Source organism: Typha latifolia, unplaced genomic scaffold, assembly GCF_019914945.1.
Source record: "Typha latifolia isolate L0001 unplaced genomic scaffold, TyphaL0001v2 contig_55, whole genome shotgun sequence".
NCBI lineage: Eukaryota > Viridiplantae > Streptophyta > Magnoliopsida > Poales > Typhaceae > Typha > Typha latifolia.
The window spans coordinates 1-25,000 of NW_027330500.1; the positions used below are offsets into that span (position 1 = coordinate 1).

Here is a 25,000-nt window from a genome sequence, read left to right on the forward strand (position 1 = left end):
GATTACCTAGCATATCAATTTTCTATGGGAAGGCTAATAATATTTTTCCCCGTACTGGCCCTACCTTTGCTAGTTTTCTAAGTTTTCTATCTTCCTAATCTAACAGGAGCCTTCTTTCCGGTAGTTGGTGAAATCTTCCTCCCTCTCTCTCTCTCTCTCTCTTTTTCTTACCATCATTTGTTGAAAATTAGCTCGAAATCAAGAATACCGTTCGAACGATATTTATTGCAGTTTTGGTGCGTTGGCTGATGGATGTTTATAATTTTGGTGCGGCCTTATCACTGCCTTGCCCTCTCCCTCATCCTCTACCTTCTCCTCAATCGTTGTTTTCCATCTACTCTTTCCTCTTTCGACGGCCACTGTCGTCGCACCCTACAATGTGCTTGCTTGGCCAGCTAATTCTCTGAATCCCTCTCGCCATCTTCTTTCTTGGCGTCTGCTCCCATTTTGAATGCTTTTGCCATCCCCTCACTACTATTGCATTCTTAGTTCTAGTCACCATGCTCCTTAACAGCAACTTGTAGTGTGCTCCCTTACCTTCACTGCACGTATCATCCTTCCTCTCGAAACCTTGTCACCCCTCTCACCACATCCACCTCGTTGTCCTCTCGGCTCTCGCGCTTCAGCCATGTTGCCCTCATTGCTTCGTCTTCCCTATCATTGCTAGGGACGGTGGGGACGAAGTTGGAGGCAGCTTTATAGTGATCGTTGGGCCACTTTGTTTTTTTCATTATATTTTTATTTTAACTCTTTGTATGCTACGTTAAGATCTATAAATGATTGATTGTGATAAATTTTTTGTAATTTTGGTGCGGACTTATTTAGATCTCGTCAATAATATGACAACATTTAATTTAAATATTCTTCAAAGATATTATTACTAGTTAAGAAGGAGGTAGTTAAATTAATGTTTTATCTTCAAACAGACCCATCTCTATCTTTGATCCGGTTATCTGTGGAATTATTCTATTTTAAATACACGCTTGGCATTGATCGAATAAGTTATTTATGAAATAAAAGAAGGGGACCTTGGGTTAGTATTCGGATATTAATATGAATCGACCAAGAAAACAGGGTCGTCCTTCTACGACTCGACTCTATGACAGATAGTCATAGATCATATATATCTTGCCAATTTGGCATTAAACTAAGCTTTACCATGATTTTAAAACTTTCTCAGAATGTACAACAACTTAGTCTTATGGATTCTTCATCTAATCCTTTGACAGCTACGCACGTTTGTCGACGCTAAACTCAAGTTAATTTCTCAAGTTACTGTACTGTATTAGTTAATTAAATGCCAATTAACTATATATATATATATATATATATAGCTCAGTCTCCTCGTGGTCAATTAGAAGTACATTTAAAATTATGATTCCTTTAAAATTGCGTTTTCAAGTTGTCATGCACGATATTCACCAACCAATTGAAAGACCAATGTTCAAATCAATAGTAAGAATTATTCATTATAATCATCAATCTTCTGCACATCTCAGTGCATTAAAGAAGTAATATATGCGGATTAGCTAGCCACACTTCCACTCCAAACTAAAGTAGAGTTGGTGAGCTAACCACGTGGTAGATTAAGAGCAGTATGGCTGTAATTAATTAGTGTAAGTAGTGGAAATGAATTGACTTCATAGGGAGCAAGTAGCTAGCCAGTGCATGCTTTTTGGCTGCAAATTAAGAAGCTAGATAATATGGCAAGAATTTTTTAGGATTAAATTGTTGTTATCATTTATTCTTAAAGGGCATTTTAATTACTTTGCCTCGAACTCTCGATGGAGAAAGACATCTACAATTAATAATCATAGATAACGTACTCAATATATGTTAAAGTTGTTGGTTACCCCACATATTATTTCTCCTAACTCTGGTTAAAAACTTATAAAAATACGGAGTGGTGCTTTGATAGTAAAAATAGAACATCCCTATTAGATGAAGAAGAAGACAAAAAAAATGCCCTTAATAAATAATTATAGGGTAGAAATAGAACATTCCAAATATGCTGGCTTGTGGAGAAGAGAACATGACAACCTGTGGCCCCACCAGTTGTTCGTTAAATTCAGCGCCGGGGGACACGGATTTGGCGGGTATACATCCCGGGACCCACCTCCTACAAGTGCCAGTTGACTACTCCCCCCCTCTCCTCCTGCCAACCACCCACGTGCCCCCGCAAATTCACCCTCCAGTTCACTCACTTTGCCCATCACAATCGGTCGGATTCGGGCTGAAGTTTGGACCCAAACCCACAATTCCGGATTGCTCACCTTCGATTTCCACTCGCTTTCGCTTTGATTGCCGTCAAGACCACACCATCATCCGACGCTTTCCTGCTTAAAAATATAATTAAGGAAATTAAAAAGAGAGAGAGAGAGAGAGAATAGGAGCAGTCAACAGGAGTCAACAGTAACCTCCCCCTTTATATATCACTGCCTCACCATCCCCAAATCACACACATAATAAGCTACTCCAAATCTCTAGCACTTTTAATTAATTCGAGATCCCAGATCTGAGAGGACAAGAATGGGCACCGATGGCATCGTCCCCGAGACGGAGCTAGCCGGAGGCGTCCCCTTCAGTGGCCCGCTCAGCGGACCCCTCAGCAAGCGCGGCGGCAGCCGGAAGAGCGCCCGGTTCAACATCCCAGAATCTTCCTCCTCCACCGCCGCTGCCGCCGCCTCCGCGAAGTCAGCATCCTTCGCCGAGGACTACGTCGAGATCACGCTCGACGTGCGCGACGACTCGGTGGCGGTGCACAGCGTGAAAGCGGCCGGCGACGAGGATCCCGAGGTGACGCTGCTCGGGCGGAAGCTCGAGAAGCGATCCGCGTCGTTCGGGTCGTCGCTGATCCGGCAGGTCTCGCAGGAGCTGCGGCGGTTCGCCTCCTTCTCGAAGCGCCCCGCTCCCGGCCACTTCGATCGGTCGAAGTCGGCGGCGGCGCACGCGCTTAAGGGCCTCAAGTTCATCGCCAAGACCGACGGCGGCGCAGGCTGGGCCGCCGTCGAGGAGCGCTTCGACGAGCTCGCCGTCGACGGCGCCCTCCACCGCTCTCTATTCGGCCAGTGCATTGGTATAATTACTATCCATCGAACTGATTAATTTAACGTTAAATTGTGAATAAATTGAAGGTACTCTTTTGATAAATTGGGGGAAATGGTGGTAGGGATGAAGGGATCGAACGAGTTTGCCGGTGAGCTGTTTGATGCATTGGCGAGGAAGAGAAATATAACCGTTGATTCGATCACCAAGGCGGAACTGCGAGAATTCTGGGATCAGATCTCGGACCAGAGTTTCGACTCCAGGCTTCAGACATTTTTTGACATGTAATTAATTAGTACTCTCTCTTCTTAATTTCGCGTTACTCAATCTTCAGGTTCGTAGCAATTCCGTCATTAGAGATCTCAGTTGCTGATAGCTGTTAATGCATTTATTACTATGCAGGGTGGACAAGAACGCCGATGGAAGGATAACCGAAGAGGAGGTCAAAGAGGTAAATTAACTAGGAAGTAGCGTTACCTTCCGAGTAAATTTAGAGATTATTCTACTCGTAGGTACGAGTCAAAATTTCCGACTCACTTGTTCATTAGTAACCTTTGCCATTCCACATTGAAGGAAGTAATTACTAACCATTTGGTTGGGTGGTTGGTTAATTTAACCAGATCATCTCTATGAGCGCCTCGGCCAACAAACTCTCCAATATCCAGGAGCAAGCGGAGGAGTACGCTCGACTCATCATGGAGGAACTAGACCCCAGTAACGTCGGCTATATTGAGGTTATTAATTAATTGCTCGAATGAAATCTAACTAGTGAAGTTCTTAATAAGGGATTGTAAATAATTTATCCTCGAAATAAATGTTTAGATATACAACTTGGAGATGCTTTTGCTGCAAGGCCCGAGCCAGTCGGTGCGAGGCGGGACTACCAACAGCCAGAAACTAAGCCGAATGCTGAGCCAGAAGCTAAGGCCAACAGAGGAACCCAACCCAATCCGGCGCTGGTGCCAGAAAGCCAACTACTTCTTAGAGGACAACTGGAAGAGGGTATGGGTGATGGCCTTATGGCTCAGCATCTGCGCCGGCCTCTTCGCGTTCAAATTCATCCAGTACCGCGAACGCGCCGTCTTCCACATCATGGGCTACTGCGTCTGCACCGCCAAGGGCGCCGCGGAGACCTTAAAATTCAACATGGCCTTGATCCTCCTCCCCGTTTGCCGCAACACCATCACTTGGATCCGTAGCAAGACCAAGCTCGGCTATGTCGTCCCTTTCGACGACAACCTCAACTTCCACAAGGTAATTGCGGTTGGGATCGCCATCGGGGTCGGGTTACACGCAGGCTCCCACTTGACCTGCGACTTCCCGCGGCTGTTGCATGCGTCTGACCAGGCTTACGAGCCCATGAAGCCATTCTTTGGAGATGCGAGGCCGAACAATTACTGGTGGTTCGTTAAAGGGACGGAGGGGTGGACAGGAGTCGTGATGGTGGTGTTGATGGCTATCGCTTTCACGTTGGCCACCCCGTGGTTTAGGCGTGGCCGCCTCAAGCTCCCCAAGCCCCTGAACCGGCTCACTGGGTTCAACGCTTTTTGGTACTCGCACCACCTCTTCGTCATCGTCTACGTCCTCCTCGTCATCCATGGCATCTTCCTTTATCTCTCCCATAAGTGGTACAAGAAAACGGTAATTAATTAACCATTAAGACCAACCAAGTTGATCATTAATAATTATTTTCAGGGGGCTTTCTGTCATTTACTTGATTGCTTTTCTCTCTCTCTCTCTCTCTCTCTCTCTCTCTCTCTCTATCCGCAGACGTGGATGTATTTAGCGGCACCGATGATCCTGTACACGAGCGAACGGTTGACGAGGGCTCTGCGGTCGAGCGTGAGTCCGGTTAAGATCCTGAAGGTGGCCTTGTATCCTGGTAACGTGTTGTCCCTCCACGTGTCCCGGCCACCGGGTTTCAAGTACAAGAGCGGGCAGTATATGTTCGTCAATTGTGCTGCCGTCTCTCCCTTCCAATGGTAATTTAAAAGATCCATAGCAGAGTTGCTAATTAGCGAGAGCTTGGCATATTGTTTAATATATAGTTGTTAACTATTACATACAATATTAGGCACCCCTTCTCCATCACCTCCGCGCCTCAGGACGACTACCTGAGTGTCCATATAAGGACACTGGGCGACTGGACCCGACAGCTTAAAGTGGTTTTCTCTGAGGTAATTGAACGTAAAATATGATGACTCAATCTCCTAGCTTTATGAGTATTTAACTAACAATCCTTTTCTATCTGTTGTTATTTGGGTTAATTTGACTAGGTGTGTCAGCCACCTCCGGAGGGTAAAAGCGGCCTTCTGAGAGCCGATTACAATGGAGACGGGACCGGCTCCAACCCAAGGTAACAAGTCAATTATAAATCTCTCGTCTCTCTATCTCGTCTGCACATTACTGCACATAAAACCATGGGTCAGTAAAAGAAAGGACCGTTGCATGTGCGTCTCCACTGGACCACCACACGTACAAAATACTTCAATTCGTAATTATTTTATGTATCAAGCTTGAAAGGTCATCATCATTTGCGGGCATGCCCATTTCTTAACGCAACTTGATAAACACGTGACTTAAATATGTTCGATGGTGGATTAATTAATTAGTAATAATGCCGCTCATTAGGTAACCCTATATGTCTTAACGCATGAGTTGATAATATTTCTAATCACCCACCACGCACTTGCATATAATGATCTACGCAGCTTCCCACGTGTTCTCATCGATGGGCCCTACGGCGCCCCGGCGCAGGACTACAAGCAATACGAGGTAGTGCTCCTCGTCGGTCTCGGCATCGGCGCCACCCCCTTCATCTCCATCCTCAAGGACATCATCAACAACATCAAGCACGTTGAGGCAGACGGAGAAGAAGACCTTGAATCCAGTAACAACATTAATGTGCACAGGAGGGGTACTAGTACTAGTACTGGAACCAGCTCGTCGTTCAGGACCCGACGTGCTTACTTCTACTGGGTGACACGTGAGCAGGGCTCGTTCGAGTGGTTCCGAGGGGTGATGAACGAGGTGGCGGAGAACGACAAGAAGGGCATGATCGAGCTGCACAACCATTGCACCAGTGTTTACGAGGAAGGGGACGCCAGATCAGCACTGATCGCGATGCTGCAGTCGCTCAATCACGTAAAGCACGGGGTGGACGTCGTATCGGGTACGCGGGTCAAGTCACACTTCGGCCGCCCCAATTGGCGCAGCGTCTACAAGCGCATCGCCCTCAACCATCGCGACCAACGCATTGGTACGTACTTCCCATTCACCTACTACTCCACATATTTGCATAAAACACCCTGCATTTTTAGTTTTTTTTTTATTTTACCATCTCACTCCTGAAAGGCGGAAGGCTACGTACGAATTACGATGTGAAAATATCTGTCATCTGTGTCTGAATTGAAAAAATCGTTCAAACATGTCAAAAATTTCTAACCTAGCTACGCAATATTCTTATAATAGGATACCCTTTATTTTCTCCATTTTGTCATTTTATCGCTTCATCAAAGTGATATATTCCCAAAATTGTGAGCGCGTAGTGGTCGTTAAAAGTCTCACGAGTCACGCCCCCAGATTTGCGTAGGCCCTCTTGCTTAGGATTTAGATGTGGGACCATTTAAGGCATCCAAAGCCGACTACTCCCTCAGATTCAAAGGAAGCAATTAGTGAATCAAGAAAATATCCTAACTTTAGAATAGGCGAGGCTTCGGATATGAGAATTAACGCATCGTTTAATCTCATCGTTGCATGTGTCAAATAATGCCAAATATTTGCATGTCGCTGTCTTACTATAGTATTGACCATTTGCACTTCTTTTGAATAATTTTAACCTCATAGGTTACTAGTTTAGTGGTTCTTGAAATTATCGCAAGCTCCTAAATTTGTTCAACAGTGCACAGTGCACAGTGCGCTTGTACCAGAACGGCGTGCTTATCTTTTAGTCATGCACACGGGACCCAAATACTGGATGGCATCCCACTGTGGTGCACTATTTGATGCTGTAATGAATTGGCAACATACTATAAGTTGACTTTAAAACTAAATCATTTTGGGGGGAGACCCATTAATCATTCTATCGTAGATTAGTGTCACGTATGATTGTTAAACTTACGTTTCTTTTTCTCCATTTCGCAGGAGTATTCTACTGCGGAGATCCACTGAAGATGAATGATCTGCGTGATCTGGCTAAGGACTTCTCTAGGAAGACCACTACCAAGTTCGAATTCCACAAGGAGAACTTCTAATATCTAAAATATCCTCTCCCCTAGTCTAGACCACCAGTGGTCCAGTGGGCATATGTGTGTGTTACTTTTTGTACAGCTCACCTCATCCTATATTTTTATTAAATTAGTATTTTGCTACCCTTCAATTCGTACTGACCATGAGAGATACTGTTGCTTGACGAGGAGAAGAAATCAAAGCTTTTAATTTAGAAGAGCCCACAACCACTTCATCAAGCGAAGCCTAACATAGAATCTAACCCAGAAGGGTTGTATTCTGCTTCGTTTTCTTTTCTCTCTCCTTCCTCATTTGTACTTCTCTAAATTATAGCTAGTATTCAGTTGTGATTTGTGTAGTAAACATGTAGAGTTTACCCTACCTTGTATGCTGTGTCAAAATAAACGTGCTAGGCTGCAAGGCTTACTGTGCGCTGTAATAATTATTCGTCTTGCCTTTTATATTCTGATTCGATTTCTCTTTCTCTTTATAGGTTTATCAATCACTTTCAATTAAGGATATTATCATGGCCATCACCATTACTTTCTTTCTGAGTAGTCTAACAGGGGCACTAAACCTATGGATGATAAAAAAAAATGACGAGGTAGCTGAAAGCTTGTCCTGCAATAGCTCAAAAATTGCGGTCTGAGGTCACACCTTGGTAGTTGTGGTCCTATGAGTCTCTAATCAGTAGTTGCAGTACTCCTAGTATTCTAGACATGATGACATAACCTCTAAGAGCTACTGTTTTTTTCCCCTATAATCCGGATGCCTAATCCATGAATAGGGCTCCTTTATTCTTTAACCATACGCCGCCCACTGAATGAAACAATATTTTAGTGCCAATCATAGAGAAACCAACTAAACTAGAAGACCCAACTAGAGCCCAGTTGTTATTAACTGGCAAACATTCATATCCACGATGAGTGGTCAATAAAAATCATATCCACATGTAGTGCATCTCAATCTTTCACAGCCAGACGCACAAATAATCTCATGCAATCACTTCAAGTGGGAGTTTGGTCCAACAGACTCATCCATCAATAGCAGGCAAAACTCGTACGACTATGAAAGCGCATAGAAAGGAACAACGGCTGCCTGCGACTTCGGCAATGCCCTGCCGATAGATTCTTTAATCTAAACTCCTATGCAGTAAAATATATTCACTCTGAAGAATGTGTCACACACTATAAACAGTCTCATTGCAAAAGGCTCCTGCAAATTTTGGTGAGGGCAAGATGTATGAAACCTTACATTGATTATGTGAGCGTCTTTATATATGGCAAAGGCATAGTTGGGACGACAATCTCCGACCAGGGTTCCAGATTCCAGTATTACATTGGCAGACAGGAATTTATATAATCCTGTCGAACAACTAAAGAAGAGCTGATGTCAAGAAAAGATGTAGAATCAATAATGTAAATAGAGGTAAACGGTAGGAAGTAGCTTTGGGAAAGAGAAATGACTGATCATCAACAGTAATTTTGGTACAACCTTTGGAATTAACACAATTTTCCATCAGTTCACTTTTTAACACCACTTTTTACGTGAAAAATAGTTCTTAGGAGTAATCAAGCCACAACCTGATGAGATTTCCATCTGTAGAAATCTCAGGATGACATCAATGCCACAGTTAATTATACATTTGGATGGTCAGCAGAGAGATATTTCATCAACTCAGAGCCCACTATTACCAACTTATGACAAGCCAAGGTTGCTTGTCTTGCACAGTATTGTGGGTTCAGCCTTCGTCTCAGAAGGACAAATAATGAACACGACGTGTCATCGACTAACTGCAGCTTTAAAAAGTAAACGTATCTGCTATAGATGAACCAACCCATTCACTAACTCCGACAGTTGACCAAATCCTTCAAGAACTAACATTTACCTCTGCTTTCTTTTTAATCTCTGGAAGTCAGGTTTCAATGGCTGACTCAAGTTTGATTTGAAAGGAACCAGTGGCTTCTTCATCTGCCCACTGATGATACCACTGGAGACCGTCGGCGAACAAGTCTCTTGTTTCTGTTGCTTTGGTGTTTCCAGCCTTTCCAGAATTCTCGAGGTTTTCTCATCTAAATGTCCAGACTGAGTTAACACTTTCGAACTCTGAAGTCTGGATTTGGAAATGCAGGAAGTTGTATAGCTATCATTCATTTCATCGATAATAAGAAGTTGCTCCCACTCTTCTGTAACACAAGAAGAGTTCTCCTCTTTAGTTTGGTTAGTCCACAACTCTTCTTTAGAACCTTGGGTTGATGATGGCTGCTTTAGAATGGATGAATTGAGGTAATCAGGATCACTCTGTTTAGGACTTCTAAGATGGGATGGAGGGATCGATCTGCAAATCAGAATTTTCTGACGATTAGCTGATAGGAGGTCTTCTGAGGTTAAGGTATAACACTTTGATGATGGATGTTATCAGGCTTAAAAACTCAGTTTGGTAAATCAGGATGCTCTGGTTTCAAGTTCAAGCAACAACGCGTCAACTTAAATTTGATACTCTAGTTCCTTCACAGTCGCCATTTCTCTGAAAGACTCCATAGATTGAACTTGCAAAATGGAAAAGAGAGCTAAAGCTATCAGTTACCCAAATTGCAGACTCTCCTTCACCAACCAGTTTATTTTTGAATGGAAATCTCTTTCATGCTGGAGAGGGTTGTAGTCTCTTAGGTCAATCTGAAAAGACAGATATCAAAGCAAGCACATGAAAACATGAAAGTTAATCAGAATTAGCTTTAAACTGAACTCCGAGTAATCAAGTTTTATACATTATCAACTAAACAGCGGATAATTTTTCTAGATTGTGAAAAATTATGACTTTTGATATCTAATCACCAATCTAAATGAGTCATGCAAAATATATTGCCTTGCCATAAAGGAGAATGTACCTTTAATAAAGCGGCTTGAATGGAGTTGTTGATCTCCTCAGGTACAGTTAAGTTGCACTGTAGATTAATATCAGGAATGGGCAAGATCTCTTCACAGCCAGCAAGCCTCTATATACATCTTCATGTAAGTGACTATTAAGTGCAAGCAACATAGACAACAGGTACTAATTTCCCTCTTAAGTTCTATCTAGCTTCTAAAAGATGATAATTACCTGAATTATAATAGGTATTAGAAAAGAATTATATAACCACAGCCAGGTGTATGTAATTTGACACAAAACAATTAGAGGTTTATATTTTTCTTGATGAATTTTATAGATTTATATTTTTCTAGATGAATCAGAGATTTATATTAAAGCATAAAAATGATCAGGTCCATGTTACCGTGTTATTGTACAAAATAACATAAAAAGTAATCTAGTGAAGCTATAAATACCCTCAGAAGCATTACTCCCTTTTCTGAAGGTTGAAGAACATAATAACATCGTAAGGTCCCATCTCTCATTGTCTCTGTGTTACATGCTGATGAACATACAAGTCCCTGATCTAGATGGAAAAGAGCTCTACATAGCCCATGAAACACTGCATTACATACCCAACACAGATATATTAGCAAGTCGCAGAGCTACATCAAAGCTGAAATATAAAAACCTCACATTGGATATTCAGATCAGACTGGTTATATTTATCCAAGGAAGCTTCAATATCATGACAGTATGGAGTTACCACATAGGATGTCCCCAGTATCACGCCTGTTGCAGCAATAAGATTTAGATTACTTGGGAAGACTAGGTGTCTCCTTGTAGGTCAATTACAACGTTCATAGAAGCAAGAAAGGATTGTTCATCCCTAAATTATTCCCTGTACTATTCCTCATCTCAAGTTACACAGTAAGGGGGCCAACTGAACCCATTTTCTGGGGTCATTGTAATGTTTGTCAATGTATTGTATATGCAAAAGGAAACAGAAACAATATGAGAACCCTTGCATTTCAAAATATAATACGTTGGAGAATTTCAGCAGATGCACTTTGGTTCACTAATTACATGACTAGTCTGGACTATGATATCTCCTCTCTAATTTATCATTATTAATAAGCATGTACCTTCATTTAGAGTGGCCAAGTTGGTGCGCTCAATTACATCAAAATTTATGGGTGCAGAGATGTGTTGGAGATTTGAGCCACCTTCAAAAGAGGGCAGAAACAAGATTGTTTGTTCTCCAACCTTTACTGTATTCTCGATGATCTCAGAAGCACCTAGCTCAAGGCAAGTGAGAGGACAGCAGCTCTTTGTCTTATTTGTGATTGTGATATCGATAGGATGGCCATGGCACCTGCAAGTCTATTAAATATACTAAATAAAATCATAAGTTTTAAAGGAGCTGTTACATGTGAAGCTATCGTTGTAACTCATTCCCAAAGAGAATAATCTAAGCCTTCAAAGTAAGTAGCTACAATTTACAATGTTCACCCAACACCACTAACAGTTGCTTTATATAGCTATGAGACAATTAACACTGAAGTATGCCACCAGTGAGTTCAAAAGTAATGCAGACCAACATAGTCAGATTGCTATACGTTCCAACTCAAACGCATTAGTTTTAGGTGTTCTGCTGTGTGGACTTTTCCATGTAGGAGCTGTATAAAACTATAAATAAATTAAAATGTCAAATTGATGTTGCCAACTATATTACCTGACATGATACAAAACCATCAACAATCTGATTAGATGAAGCGAACAAGTTGCAAGAAATTTGATCAACAGAACCTAGAATGGCATTTTTGAAGAGAAAGACGGCTCGCAGTGGCCCTTCTATGTCATTCTTTACCTCTTCTAACCATCTCTTAACTAGCCCGTACAATACAGATGGCTCTGCAATTTCAGACATTCTTTTAGCTCAGAAATAATTCAGATGAGCAAAAAACATTTTCATACCCTGTTTCTTCAAAGAAATGTATCCTAATTTCTTTGTATAAATCCAGATGTATCTCAGGAAGCATCTAGATAATATCAAACTCATGACTTCTTAGGAATACTTTGTACTTAGTAAAGTTTTGAAAAACATCTGTTTGACACCTAACAAGCTTAACGCAATTACCTAAACAAAATAAAATTCAGGGTACAAAGAATTCGTGCTCCATAGATTCTTCAGAAAACATAATGAACAAAATTGCATCTACCAGTATTGAGTCAAAACCCAATTTCCTAATCAGTGGTATATATTACTTAACTATAAATGTTTTAGGCGACTCTTTACCTGAAATGAGATTTCCTTACCAGGAATATAGCTCTGGATAACACAGTTTTCTAGGTCACTGATATGGTTAATAAATTTACTGAGCTTCTCAGAAGTGCCATTGCATATCTTTCCCTCTGCTGATTCCAATATTAAAAACTCCACTGTGACGCATTGTTCTGCTGCATTCTGTTGTGACAGAATAGGCCAGAACCATGTTAGCAAATGCAGGCATAAGCCAGAGCAACAAGATCATAAACAACAAAAAATATGTTTATGGTTAAAATTCATACCATAAGAGATCTACGTAAGGCTTCAGTATTCATACACACAGAGAGAGAGACGACAATCAATTTCTTTGAGACATCATTGCTGCCCCAAGAATACAATGCTTTGTTACTAAACAGGTCCTTCAGTGGCACCTCTGCAGGCAGGCGCACAAAGTTATCAATTAAACTACAACTTTCGTGCTTTAGATTTTACTTTTAGTCATTCAGAACCATCTTTTGGTTGACCAGCGCAATATTTCACTATTTTTTTCATTTTATTTAAAAAAAAATATTTCTTTGCATTTGGGAAGAAGGGTAAGAGATATTTACCTAGATCATCATATGTGATATGCATGGAATCTCGCAGATCTGGCTGAAAGCTGTCTAAAGGCAAGTTATTGACAGCATGATGAAAATCTCGGAGACTGAATCTTTGCGAACTGGGTCTATATGCAATCTTGAGCTGTGAAAAAACTTATTTCATGATCAGTAATATTAACAAAGGGAATTATAAAAACATAAATACACAGGAAACAGATACATGAATTCCGCTAACTTCAAATTTTAACTTCTAACATGTCAAAATCAACAAAAAACCGAAAGGAATTCGGCTACTTGAAGTAAACAAAATTAGCAATGTAAGTTGAGAGTAAGGTATTTTGCTAACAAAATTAGTAATAAAAAAACCGGCGATTTAAATATCTATGGCATCCCGAAACCCTAACCCTTGTTACCTGAGTTGGAATTAAGAAGAGGAAAAGAAGAGAGAAGTGGATGAGGGAAGCAAGAAAAGCTGACCTCGGGAGAAGAGGAAGCGCCTCTGGCCCTGTCGATGTAGCACAACCCTAAAAGATCCCGGAGTAAAGGGATCGCATCCTTGGATCGCTCCCTCTCCCCGCTCTCACGAGACACCACGTAGAGATTCGCGAGCTGTAGCAAACACTGGCCACAGAGAAGAATAATCAAAAGAAAAGCATCTCCGTCCAACGAGATCCTTTATAATAATTGCACTACAAGATCCTGATCGAGAGAGAGAGAGAGAGAGAGAGATCAAGCTGACCTGCTTGAGATCACGGAGGATTGAAGAGGGTATCCTTCGGAGATCGAGCAAGAAGCAGAGCAGCGTCATATCACTCTTGGAACGGACGAAGGAAGCTTCAAGTCCTCGAGTCGACTCGAATTTTGGCGGGCACTTTTCCCTTCAGCATTATTATTGCATTTAAAGGATACGTCATAATTCATACATTGGCGGAGGGATTTTTGCATTTAGCACCTTTTTCCCTCACATTTATCCCTGAATTTTTAAAAAGAACACCATGAGAAAGGTCAAACAAAGGTGGCTTTAGATATTTTTAAAAATGCAAAGATCAAATTAAATTATTCAAAAGACGATGTAAATTGCAACAAACAAGTAATACAAGGTGTGAAATGAAAAATCCCGACAATTTTAATTTTAATTTTAATTTTAATTTTAATATATTAAGTTAAAGAAGGGTCCTCCTGCCTCTGCCTCGTCCCTTGGTGAGGATGTCGGAAATCAGATCCACACCACATAATCTTGTATAATAATTCAGAACTTCCACGAATCTGTATATGTCCACAGGCTCACAAGATAAAAGACAAAGTTGTTCAGTTTTCCACTTCTCATTGTCATTCACCAGTTTAACAAAAAAAAAATTATACCATTCGATTTCTTTTGTCACCATAAAGAATAAGAATAATCATGTAATAACAAATATCGTTATATTTACAAATTACAATTTATTTACAGATTATAAATTACAAAAATGAAAGGTTACAAAATCATTGATACATACTGAGAGATGGTAGCTCCTCCAGTTTTATGGAGCGCCTCAACAGATAGTAGAATTAAGATCACAACTGCCATATCAGGGGCACACCTGAGGGACTGATAACTGAATGAAGAACTCAAAGGCTTTGATCATTAAGAATTGAAGCAGGATCAGTAGCCATTTGCGGAGTCTGTCCAAGCTGTGGTCTCTAACCTAATCTCATATGAGCATCAGCCTCTGGAAACTAGTCACATCAGATCAAAGAGAAGTTTTCCTAATTGAAAAGACTGCGCCAGTATTCAGAGGCAGTAAGCTCCAACAGTTGCCATTGGCGTCAATACAACAGCTGTGCCACTTAATTTGATATGAACCTTCAGGGAAAGCCGAAACATTTAGCAAGCAAGCTGAGAATCCCTGCCGTTTTTCATTAACTTCAAACTGAACACAGGTTGTCACAAAATCAACATAGCCATTTTCAACACCAACAGCACTTGTCTTTCCAGTGTCTGCCTTTATGTGCCTCAGTAACATGGCATTTAATTCAACCATTTCTTCACTCTTGTGAAATTGAAAATCCCCAAGATGTTGGCCATCCCTTTTTCCTGCCTCAGTGGTTAAGCAGCAAGATCGTTTTGCAGCGAGAATGCAATACAGCTTAGTGATCCGTATGGAAAAACTTGCTAACACATTCTTCAACTGAATGCAAAGACTTAGAGACAACTGGAAACCAGGTGAGATTGATATTTCACTTTTATTTCTGGAGTCTGTATCAAATACAAAGAGCTCGGCACCAATGCAAGGCCTGCAGCAACATTAATCACTTTCTCTATGAATTTATTATTATTAATAGATGCTAAGAGACTAATATATTAACTTTAGAAGAAAGTGAAAAAAAAAAAAACAAAGATGATCAACTTTCCCATGGCCAAGCAAGAATTAGTTGAACTCTCCGTGATTATAAATTTCCCGAGGAACCTTCACAATTTCTTAAACAGCCAACTATATAGAAATGAGATATCTATGATTTCAGGACTTCTCAATTAAATAAATTTGTAGATCACAATATCAATCCTACAGTAAAGATTCAAGCAAGAATGCCAAAAGTATAAAAGAGAATAAATGTGTAAGACTTAAATCTATCTATGTGGAATTATAGATGCTTACGGCCAGTGAAGTTCTTCAACAGGTTTGTAGTATATACTCACACAATCTAGAATCTTTTTACTTCTAAAGACATACCTTACTCTGAAGAAGTACCTGGGAACCTGGAAAGGCAGTTCCATCAACTTCACCATAGTGTCAGATAAAAGTCGCAGTCCTCGGTTATAAAGAGATTGCAGATCTTCCTCATCTGTCACCCCTTTTGAATCTTCCCGTATGCAGATCAAACCTGGTATAGCAAACTGACAAACCAATACAAAATCCCTCTCCATGTGACCAGAGCAATTGACTTGTGGTCTTGACTGGAAGAAGTCCATTTGTTCCGAATAGATAGTCATAAACTGCTGAACCTGAACGGCAGTTGTGCTATCGATGCCCCACAATCGCTCAAGTAAGTCTTGTAAAACAGGAAGACCGGAAAGCTTTTTCCTTGTACTGCAGGGCATGACAGTCTCAAAAGTAGGTGATAATGAGAAATCCAGGGCAAAAGCAGTGCAAAATGCCAAAAGTGAGCAATTGAGAGCTAGTCTGGAGATGCTTCTAAAACTTCGGTGGTCAATATCTGGAAATGATGTTGTAAGAAGATCGTAGTCCTTAGCAAGCATATTAAACCTTGAAGAAATATTAGCCAAACCAAGTACAATAGTGTGTGTATACTTTCTATCTGTGAGAAAATGAAATCTCACATTTTCTTCACCTCTATTAAGGACGAGTCCAATCATTTCCATCAGGATATCGAGGAACTTGACTCTAAGAGTGATGAACCACCTCTGGAAATAGTAGACGCCATCTGAAGCTCCACTTGATGCTAAAGTTTCCTCTGACAAACATATTCTGCTACAAATACTAGCAAGTTTTCCTTCACAATCATGCAAATCTGCATTTGAATCAAAATTGCAGCGCTTATCTATTTCTGCACAACTAAGTTCTTTTTCACTATCATCCTCTCTCTGCAGTTTATTTATCAACTCTATACCTGCTCTGGGAAAGAGTAGTAGTTTTATTTCACTTTCACCACCAGCAAAAAGCATCAAAGATTTGAACCAGCAAATAAAGGAATTTGACAGGACAACATCTACCAATTTCCGAAAGACAAATGTTGCTGTAAACCACAGACCCTCACAACAAGAATACTTTCCAGCTCTGTAAGCTATCCAGTAATTCCTTTTTCTCACCATCTTTTTACTAAATTCTAGTGCATGTAGTTCCTGAACAACCCAAAAGCCAGGATGGAAGAATCCTGATATGGGATGATAATTTGATTCATCTAAATCCTGTTGACTGTCACTAGTTATTCTTCTACTATTATACGCAATTAAAGAATGCATACGAAGACAAAAGATTTCATAAGTATCCCAATAATAAGATGCAGTCTGCTGTATGCACTCAATTAAAAGCTTCACAACAGGATAACAGTTGACTACACCTATATCATTAAGGATATTGAGACAAGCATTTGCAAACCTGCAAGTAGATATGATAAGTTCTGAAACAGCAAAACTTTGCTTCTTGTGATGAGATTCTTCAGATCTTGAAACAGGATTTGGCTTATTAACATCCACTTCCATTTGAGAAGCCTCGCTACAAAGAGAACCACATTCATTTTTTATAATACCAGGAGATTGAATGCCAAATCTGTCATGCATACTTCCTAGTGTTTGTATCAGACATCTTATTTTACTCACTGCGGCAATAGCAGAAGGAGGATAGTATTCAGCAAGTTTCCAAATAAGACCAAATAAGGCTTTGTATTCTTTATTTAGATCCCCACAGGAGTCGCTAATCTTCATGTTTACTGCTTCCTCATTGGATTCGATCATCAACTGCTCAACCAGAGATATATTTTGATCTATAGCTAGTGTAGTAACTCGGCAGGCAAGAAGCAATGGGTCATTTTCGTCAGAGCCCAATGCTGTTGATTCTGAAATCCCTTGTAACTGAAAGACTGTGGGACCCCACTCACTGGTAGGAGCAGAGAGATGCTCTTCCCATGGTCTCCTTAAGCTGCACAAGATATCAACAAGTAGGTGAAGAGCGAGACGCGTCCTTAACCTCGCAGGAGAGTGCATTGTACTTTCTACAATCAGAATAAGCCTAGGTAAATCAGGCACATCAACATAAGGTAGATTTGGTAGTATAGTGCCATATATCTGTGACAGTAAAATTAATATCAGTGACTAAATAAGTAAAGATACACACAACTACAATAAAATTCCATAAAAAACAAAAGAACAAAACTATATAAACAACAATAGTTCACAGACAATCACCTTTTGCAAAATCATTAAAGCTCTGCAATGGAAATTTAGTGGAAGATTTTCATCCTTCATGATACTGAATAATGCATTACATACATCCTTATTGACAGGAAAATGGCAGGCACCTCCACTAAACAAAAAGTATAAGCATTTCAAAGCTCTATCCTTTTGGGGAGAAGCAGATTTGTCCTTTAAAAACGATAAGAGTAAGTCTACCTGCAACAACAAAAGATGGGGCAAGTAAAACATCAGTTATCTTGCAGAATGTTCCAGAAAGAAGCTTTTGGTAATTGAAAGTTTTTCTAACTTTCTGTTAGTTAAAGAGTGTTAATATGTTTTTTTATAAGTGATAGTTGACAGAGAGACTCCTGAATATTTAATTGGCAAGTAACTTCCTAACAACATGTTCATGTCCTTTTAGACAATGATGCTCATACACTAACTAAAAAACTGCTGGAGCAAAAACACAATTGCAAAGGTGAAGAAGAAGCAAGTTAAACAAAAAGGAAGGATTTTATTCGACAAGATTCTGTAAGTCATATGGCAGAAACCAATAGTGCTTAATGTTTACAAATTTGTCATGCACTGGAAAGCATAAGCATGTATAAGTTTAAATGTTGATAAGTCGAGACAAATTGTACAAAAATGTGAAAATAAATATTCATGAACAAAAAATGGAAACCTGCTCAGCAACTAATATGATCGATTTGACAGCCAACTTTGATAGAGATGACAGCATGTCAGCTCTAAACTCAGCATCCAGTGAACCCAGCACCAGCCTCTTTCCAGCCTGCAACATCAACAGTGACAAAGAATCATAAAAATATGCAGATGAGCCACTTAGAATCATTTTAAAATATGTACAAATAAAAGATATGTACTTCCACATCAGGTCTATGACTGATATTATATCGTAGGAGAACAAATCTACTACTACATCTTAGCAATAGTAGATATCTGAAAATCAGTAGAGAAAGGAGAGATAAGGAAGAACAGGAGAATGCTTGCAGCCTCTTACAGTCACTGGTTCCAAGTCATAAACAAAAAATATGGAGAAGTAAATATAGTAGAAGTTTCAAGGATTTATATGTTCTTTGTCTCCAGGACTCCAACTCTTCTCATCAACAGTTCCAAGCTACAAATCAAGCTGCTTGCATTCTCCACTATGATGTAACTTTCAGTTAAATGATTGGAAGGTACAGAACACACAAGCACGAAAAAAAAGTGAAGAATATCCTAGAAAGTAGAAACACTATCAGCTGTTGGTTATTCCTTTTCGAAGCCTTCATTTACACAAACACAAACATACAATATATATACACACACACACACACCGACTTCACTAATTTACTAGCTGTTTTTATAATTTAATTGAGAAGGTCAGGTTGTCAAAAAGAGTCAAGAAAAAAAAAAGTGAAGAATATCCTAGAAAGTAGTATATGTCAGTGGCAATTTTGTATAAAAACTAACAAATGTTACACCAAGACTCATTTGGTTTCTAAAGCAATAGGCAGTGAGGCTGTTTTGCCACTCGAAGTTGAAATTCCATCTCTTAGAGTTGCAATGTACGAATCACTTATGGAAGATCAACAGTTAAGCTTCGGTTACAAGATCTAGATGCACTCGTTGCCTGTCAGAATTTTAAATTATATCAAATAAATATGACAAGAGCTTCATCAAATTGTTTATTTTATATCTAATGGGCTGCATGGCCTCAAAATTTATGCAACAAAATGGGTATTCAAGCACCTTGTAAGCTCTCCAAATAATCGATGCCGTGCATTGCAGGTTTGAGAAAGCACGAACTGCTGCCACCATCACATCAGCAGGTACCCCTGATGAACTAAGAAGGTTTACCAATACCTTGAGAATGATGCATGCAAAATCCTCTGACAGTCGACACAAGCAACCAGCAGCAAACAATGCTGCCTTAACCTGTAAAGTGGAAAACTATTTTACTACAGATCCTTAAAAAACTATTGAGTAAGACGTCAATGATAATTTTAGCATTTATGTCATAAGTCATAACCATATGCCCACTTATTCATACGATGAGGTACTCTTAAACCAAACTGGGGTGCCAATCACAAAAGACCTAACCTCTGAAGCATGTGGAGCATGCAAGCTCGCGAGAATTGCATATCGTATCTGAGCACTGTCTTTTGCAAGATCAGCCCAACAACCAAAAAGACGCAAAGCCAAAACTTTGGCCTCACGATCACATGTGTCATAAACTATTTTTACTCTTTTGAGTAGTTCTACATAATTAGGCACCCTCTGCTTTGCCAGAATACCATTATACCTTTTGCCCTTCTTGAACAGGTTTCTCATCTCCAAGAGGAAAACTTTCAGTATACAACTTCTTGTGTTGTTATCCCCGTACCTAAATGCATCGGCTAGTCGAAGAATGATTGTGTTGGCAAATGTCCTGTCCTCCCCTGGTACCAACTCATACATTCTTGATACTCCCATGCTGATGTTTGATTCCATGCTCCACTGTTGAAGTTTAGGACCTATCTGTTCTATTGCCATAATGCGTTGACCTGTATTGTACAGAAATATAACAAAATAAGGTCAAAAAACATGGACCAACAAGCTTACCAGATTAAATTATTGGCTATACCACCATCTAGCAAGTTTACGCATCAATAATTACTAATTAGCACAAAATTAAAACGTGCTCTTCATCAGGAAGCATTGGCTCAAATAAAGGGGCTATAAAAGTTTGAGAACCTTGATAATTGAAAGAAATTTGATTCTGTTGACCAATCTTATGAGAAGCAAACCAACCAGTTAACTGTTTAGCAAATTGGGAAAATATTAGTTGCTTTGGTTAAATTTTGCATGATGTGAAAGATCATCTTGGTTTACGTAATTTTCTTCTTGATGTTTCTAGCGAGTTTTCTGACCACCTGAAGATAGATAAAAAAGCTGTTTTTTGCACTCCATCCTGTTGCCATTTTTTTGGTGAACAATTTCTTACTTACCAGAGGAGAGACTCGTGCAAAAAAGGCTATATCATTGAGTAATCAATAGATAAGGATGTAGAAGTAAATTGTGGTTCAGTAATGTGCCTACATCCACGGATGATGTGAATCTTCAATCCACTAGTAGAGATGTAAAATACAAATTATTTTCAATCCTCCAATCACCCGATATACAAACATGTACGTTCTCTCTCAAAAGTCCTTTGATTAGTTTGCTCTAAAACCATCTTAATAGTATTTATAGGATTGACTTACAAAGGGAAAATTCCGTGGGGCATTCGAACTGCTAATCGAGCTCGTTCGGACACCCTTTTGCAAGTCTATAGATGCAAAAGCTTTCCACGAGTTCGAACGTCCCGCTCGAACGCCCTGCAGAATTGAACCAAAAAACTAATAATTCTCCACCTTGGATAAAATTCCAAGACTTCAACTAAAATTTATCTCTAACACTGCAAAGAAATTGAAGAAACTTCAAAAAAATACATCGCCTACAAATTTGCGTCCTAAGATGCTAAATTTAAACAACCAAATAAATGTGATATTAATCAAGTCCAAACATCATTGAAACTTGACCTTTGTCACAACTTTTGTCAACATATCTGTAAAATTATCTGCAATCCCAATCTTGCAAAGAGAAATATCATATTTCTCCAAAATTTCTCTCACAAAGTGAAATTGGACATCAATGCGTTTTGTCGTAGCATGATAAACTTGATTTTTTGCCAAACAAATTGCGCTTTGAGTATCACAATGCACCTCTACTTGCTCCTGATAAACACACAAATCATCAATCAAACTAACCATATGAACAAATTTCTTTTTTGACTTTGATTCAACATTATTGATTCGTCAAAAGTAATGTCTCTGCTAACAATCACTTTCTTCAATTCCGGCATCCAAATCCGAAATCTCTTCACACTTATGCTAAAGTCTAAAAAGATGCACTTATTGGCTCTAAATTCTAAGACATGGTAATATGTAGGTCAACCAAAGATATGTAAGGAATTGTAATCTGATAAGGATTTGCCATGCCGTACCTTCAATAGGCTTTTCTCATTGTTTGTCGATGAAGGAAACAGGTTGATGAGATGGCATGCATAGGTCACCACCTCAACCCAAAACTCCTTGCTCAAACCAGCATTATATGACATGAACCATACCTTCTCTAATCTGGTACAGTTTAGGCGCTCGACCATACAATTTTGCTATTTTACTGAGGTGTTTATCTAACAGTAAAGTGTCGTTCTATCTCTTTATATTTGCACAATTTTATAAAAGGATTTGATGTGTATTCACCACCATTATCCGACCCGGACTTATTGATCCTCTTTCCAATCTGATTTTCAATCATTTTTCTTCAATTCTAAAATATTTTCAACATTTCATGCTTATAGTGAAAGTGTACACCTAAGACCTTCTAAAATAGTATCATCTACGAAGGTCACAAACCAATGTTTTTCGCCCGAGGAAGCCTTTCGAGTAGGTCCCTAAATATCTATATGAATATAGTCCAAGATGCTCTTAGTTTGATGCGTTACAGTAGCAAGCTTGACCATTCTTTGCTTGCTCATAACACGGTGTTTGTAAAATTCCAGCTTGAGACTATTCATGCCCTTTAGCAATCTTTTGATTGTCAAATTTTGAAATGTTTTCTCTCTCGGATGCCCAACCTCATATATTATAATTTAGTAGTGTTGGTCGCGTTAATTGAGTTGCTAAAAGCTGCAGCTACACTACCGATATCAATAGAATGATACAAGAAGTATAAATTTCTTCTTTTTATACCCTTCATTACAACTAAGTCTCCGACAAAAACCTTCAATGCTCCACCTCTCAACGTAATAGTAAAGCCTTTGGATTCCATCACACCAAGTGAAATAAAGTTCTTCAATTTTGGTATATGCCGGACTTCTGTTAGCTTTTTCACGATCCATCATGAAGCTTGAGGCGTATGGTGCCAGTGACACGGGCTGTCATTTTCCATAAATACAACTCCATCTAAGATTTTCTCAAAGGTAGGAAATCAATTCTGGTTATGACACATGTGATATGTGCACTCGGAATCCAAGATTCATTCATCAGCCACACAAGAGCTGAGCCTATCAGTGCACTCTATAAATTCTCATTATTCGAATGTGTCACATTTGTCTTTGGAGGTTTCTTCTTCTTGCTCTTCAATATGTGACAATCCTTCTTTCAATGCCCTATATTGCGACAATAGGAGCATTGGTCTTTTGTAGATATTTTCCTAATTAAAGATGCACCTCTTGTCTTCGAATGAGATTTGCCTTTCTTCACAAATTTTCTGTTCTCCGATCTACCCCTCAATAACAAAGCATCTGATGATGACTTATTAGTATCCAATTATTTATACTCATTATTGATCAATGCATTTGCAACATCATCGTAATGAACAAAGTCATTTCCATATAGCAAAGTAGTAGTGAGATGGTCATAGGTAGATCTAGCAGCGAATTCAAGAGTACCAACGCCTTGTTTTCATCCAAGATCTCCACATCTAGATTTTACAAATTAGCAGGTAATTTGTTGAAAGAGTTCAAATACTCGGTCATAAGTGTTCCAACCTTGTACTGAAATTGAAAGAACTTCTTCATATAGAGTCGATTTCAATACTCTTTATCATGAATTTATCTTTCAATTTCTTCCACAAGTTTTTTGTTGAATTTCTCTTTACAACAAAATACTTCTTATCTTTTGGTAAACAAATCCAAGTGATGCTACAAGTTTGTTGGTTCATCTTCTCTATTTTTTGTTCGTGATTTCTTCAAGCTTCTCCTCCAATGTAATGTCCAATTCTTGTTGAAAGAAGATATACATTACTTCACGTTGCCGCATCCCAAAATTATTTGTGCCATCAAACTTCTTGACTTCAAACTTTTGCATTTGAAACAATTTTTCAAGATTTGGATGATTCTGACATTTTTTGAAAATCAATACACCAAATCCAAAAAGGCCTAGGTTTGAACCTTCGGCACTGATACAACTCGTTGAGAAATCAATGGGTAGAGAAGCGAAAGCAAATCGTGGTTCAACAATGTGCGTATATCCATGGACAATGTGAATCTTCAATCCACTAGTAGAGATGCACAATGCACATTATTTTCAAGCGTCCAATCTCCCCAAAAATAATAGTTACGTTCTCTCTCAAAAGCCATTTAATTAGTTTGCTATAAACTCATCTTAATGGTATTTACACGATTGATTTCGAAGGGAAAACTCGAAAAGTCCGTGGGGCATTTGAATGGCTACCGGAGTGCATTCAATGCACTTTTGAAGTCTCTGTAAATGCGAATGCTTTCCAGGTATACTGCAAAATTTCTTCCAAAAATCAAAATTTAATCCATACTTGGCTTTATCAAAAAGAATTATTCAGCTTAAATACACCACCATGGTCAGCAAGGAAAATCCGAAACCATTAACTCAGAGGACACCAATTCGGAACGTACGATTCTTATTTTCATTAACAAGAAGCAACCCTATTTCTGGTAGAGAACAGAACAGTGTAATGCAAACGAACTCATTCATATCAGGGTCTAAAAGGGGAAACGAACGAACTCGATCGAACTCGAGGGGAAAAAAGAAACAAAGGGTTAGAAGAAGATAAGGGCATGGAGACAAGACCAGGGTTCTTAGAGCGGAGGCCCTTCTCGAGCTCGATGCTCCACTCCATGGCGCACGCCGCCGGAATCTTCTCCATCTCTCCGGATACGATTTGTGTCGTCGGTGGGAGAGCGACAGGAAAATTTTTATAGCAGGAGGCGCGAGAGAGGGTTTTTGCGGGGACAGTGTGTGTGGGTAAAAATATGAACCCGACGGAGTAATGGCCCAACTCAACTCGCTTTTCGGCCTGGCCTGTGGTTTAAGGGATTAGAGCCCGGTTTCGGGTCCCGTGCATTGTTTTTTATTTATTTATTTATTTTTTATACTGAAACACCAGCCAAGGTTAATTTATTAATATCAACATATTACAACCAAACAATTTGACATATAGAAGATAAGAGAAAAATAATAAAACAACAATTTATTATTATTTTTTTTAAAGAAACAAATCCTATATCACTACGCAAAAGACTCAAGAGCACACAAAAATTATAAAATAAAAAAAGACCTCAA

At 39.5% G+C, this 25,000-nt stretch overlaps 3 protein-coding genes across 8 annotated transcripts; 1 reads left to right on the forward strand and 2 right to left on the reverse strand.

Moving 5' to 3' along the window:
- The first annotated feature begins 2,338 nt into the window (after nucleotides 1-2,338).
- Nucleotides 2,339-7,733, forward strand: LOC140802641 (respiratory burst oxidase homolog protein C-like). The gene is made up of 10 exons (XM_073158187.1): nucleotides 2,339-3,076; nucleotides 3,170-3,329; nucleotides 3,448-3,496; nucleotides 3,666-3,779; nucleotides 3,868-4,686; nucleotides 4,816-5,027; nucleotides 5,120-5,222; nucleotides 5,322-5,401; nucleotides 5,757-6,304; nucleotides 7,189-7,733. The coding sequence occupies exons 1-10, from the start codon at nucleotides 2,530-2,532 to the stop codon at nucleotides 7,296-7,298; spliced, it is 2,742 nt and encodes a 913-aa protein (XP_073014288.1). The 5' UTR covers nucleotides 2,339-2,529; the 3' UTR covers nucleotides 7,299-7,733.
- Nucleotides 7,734-8,719: 986 nt separating this feature from the next.
- On the reverse strand, nucleotides 8,720-14,618 carry LOC140802643 (uncharacterized). Of its 2 annotated transcripts, XM_073158194.1 has the most exons (13): nucleotides 14,485-14,618; nucleotides 13,728-13,961; nucleotides 13,466-13,609; nucleotides 12,998-13,130; nucleotides 12,692-12,822; nucleotides 12,440-12,587; nucleotides 11,856-12,034; nucleotides 11,266-11,503; nucleotides 10,817-10,912; nucleotides 10,597-10,742; nucleotides 10,161-10,268; nucleotides 9,860-9,948; nucleotides 8,720-9,610 (listed from the first exon to the last, which is right to left on the reverse strand). In XM_073158194.1, the coding sequence occupies exons 2-13, from the start codon at nucleotides 13,794-13,796 to the stop codon at nucleotides 9,157-9,159; spliced, it is 1,935 nt and encodes a 644-aa protein (XP_073014295.1). In that variant the 5' UTR covers nucleotides 13,797-13,961; nucleotides 14,485-14,618; the 3' UTR covers nucleotides 8,720-9,156. The 2 variants fall into 2 exon arrangements, with proteins under 2 accessions (XP_073014295.1, XP_073014296.1); XM_073158195.1 differs by lacking the exon at nucleotides 10,817-10,912.
- On the reverse strand, nucleotides 14,329-24,678 carry LOC140802642 (uncharacterized). 5 transcript variants are annotated; one of them, XM_073158192.1, is made up of 8 exons: nucleotides 24,509-24,678; nucleotides 19,980-20,422; nucleotides 19,629-19,814; nucleotides 18,562-18,669; nucleotides 17,892-18,095; nucleotides 16,319-17,771; nucleotides 15,700-16,183; nucleotides 14,329-15,262 (listed from the first exon to the last, which is right to left on the reverse strand). In XM_073158192.1, exons 1-8 carry the CDS (start codon nucleotides 24,582-24,584, stop codon nucleotides 14,719-14,721), a joined length of 3,498 nt encoding a protein of 1,165 aa, XP_073014293.1. In that variant the 5' UTR covers nucleotides 24,585-24,678; the 3' UTR covers nucleotides 14,329-14,718. The 5 variants fall into 5 exon arrangements, with proteins under 5 accessions (XP_073014293.1, XP_073014294.1, XP_073014292.1 ...); XM_073158193.1 differs by having other exon boundaries at nucleotides 15,700-16,602; nucleotides 17,086-17,771; nucleotides 24,509-24,676; XM_073158191.1 differs by adding an exon at nucleotides 21,122-21,235 and having other exon boundaries at nucleotides 15,700-17,771; nucleotides 24,509-24,535.
- Between the last annotated feature and the right edge of the window lie 322 nt (nucleotides 24,679-25,000).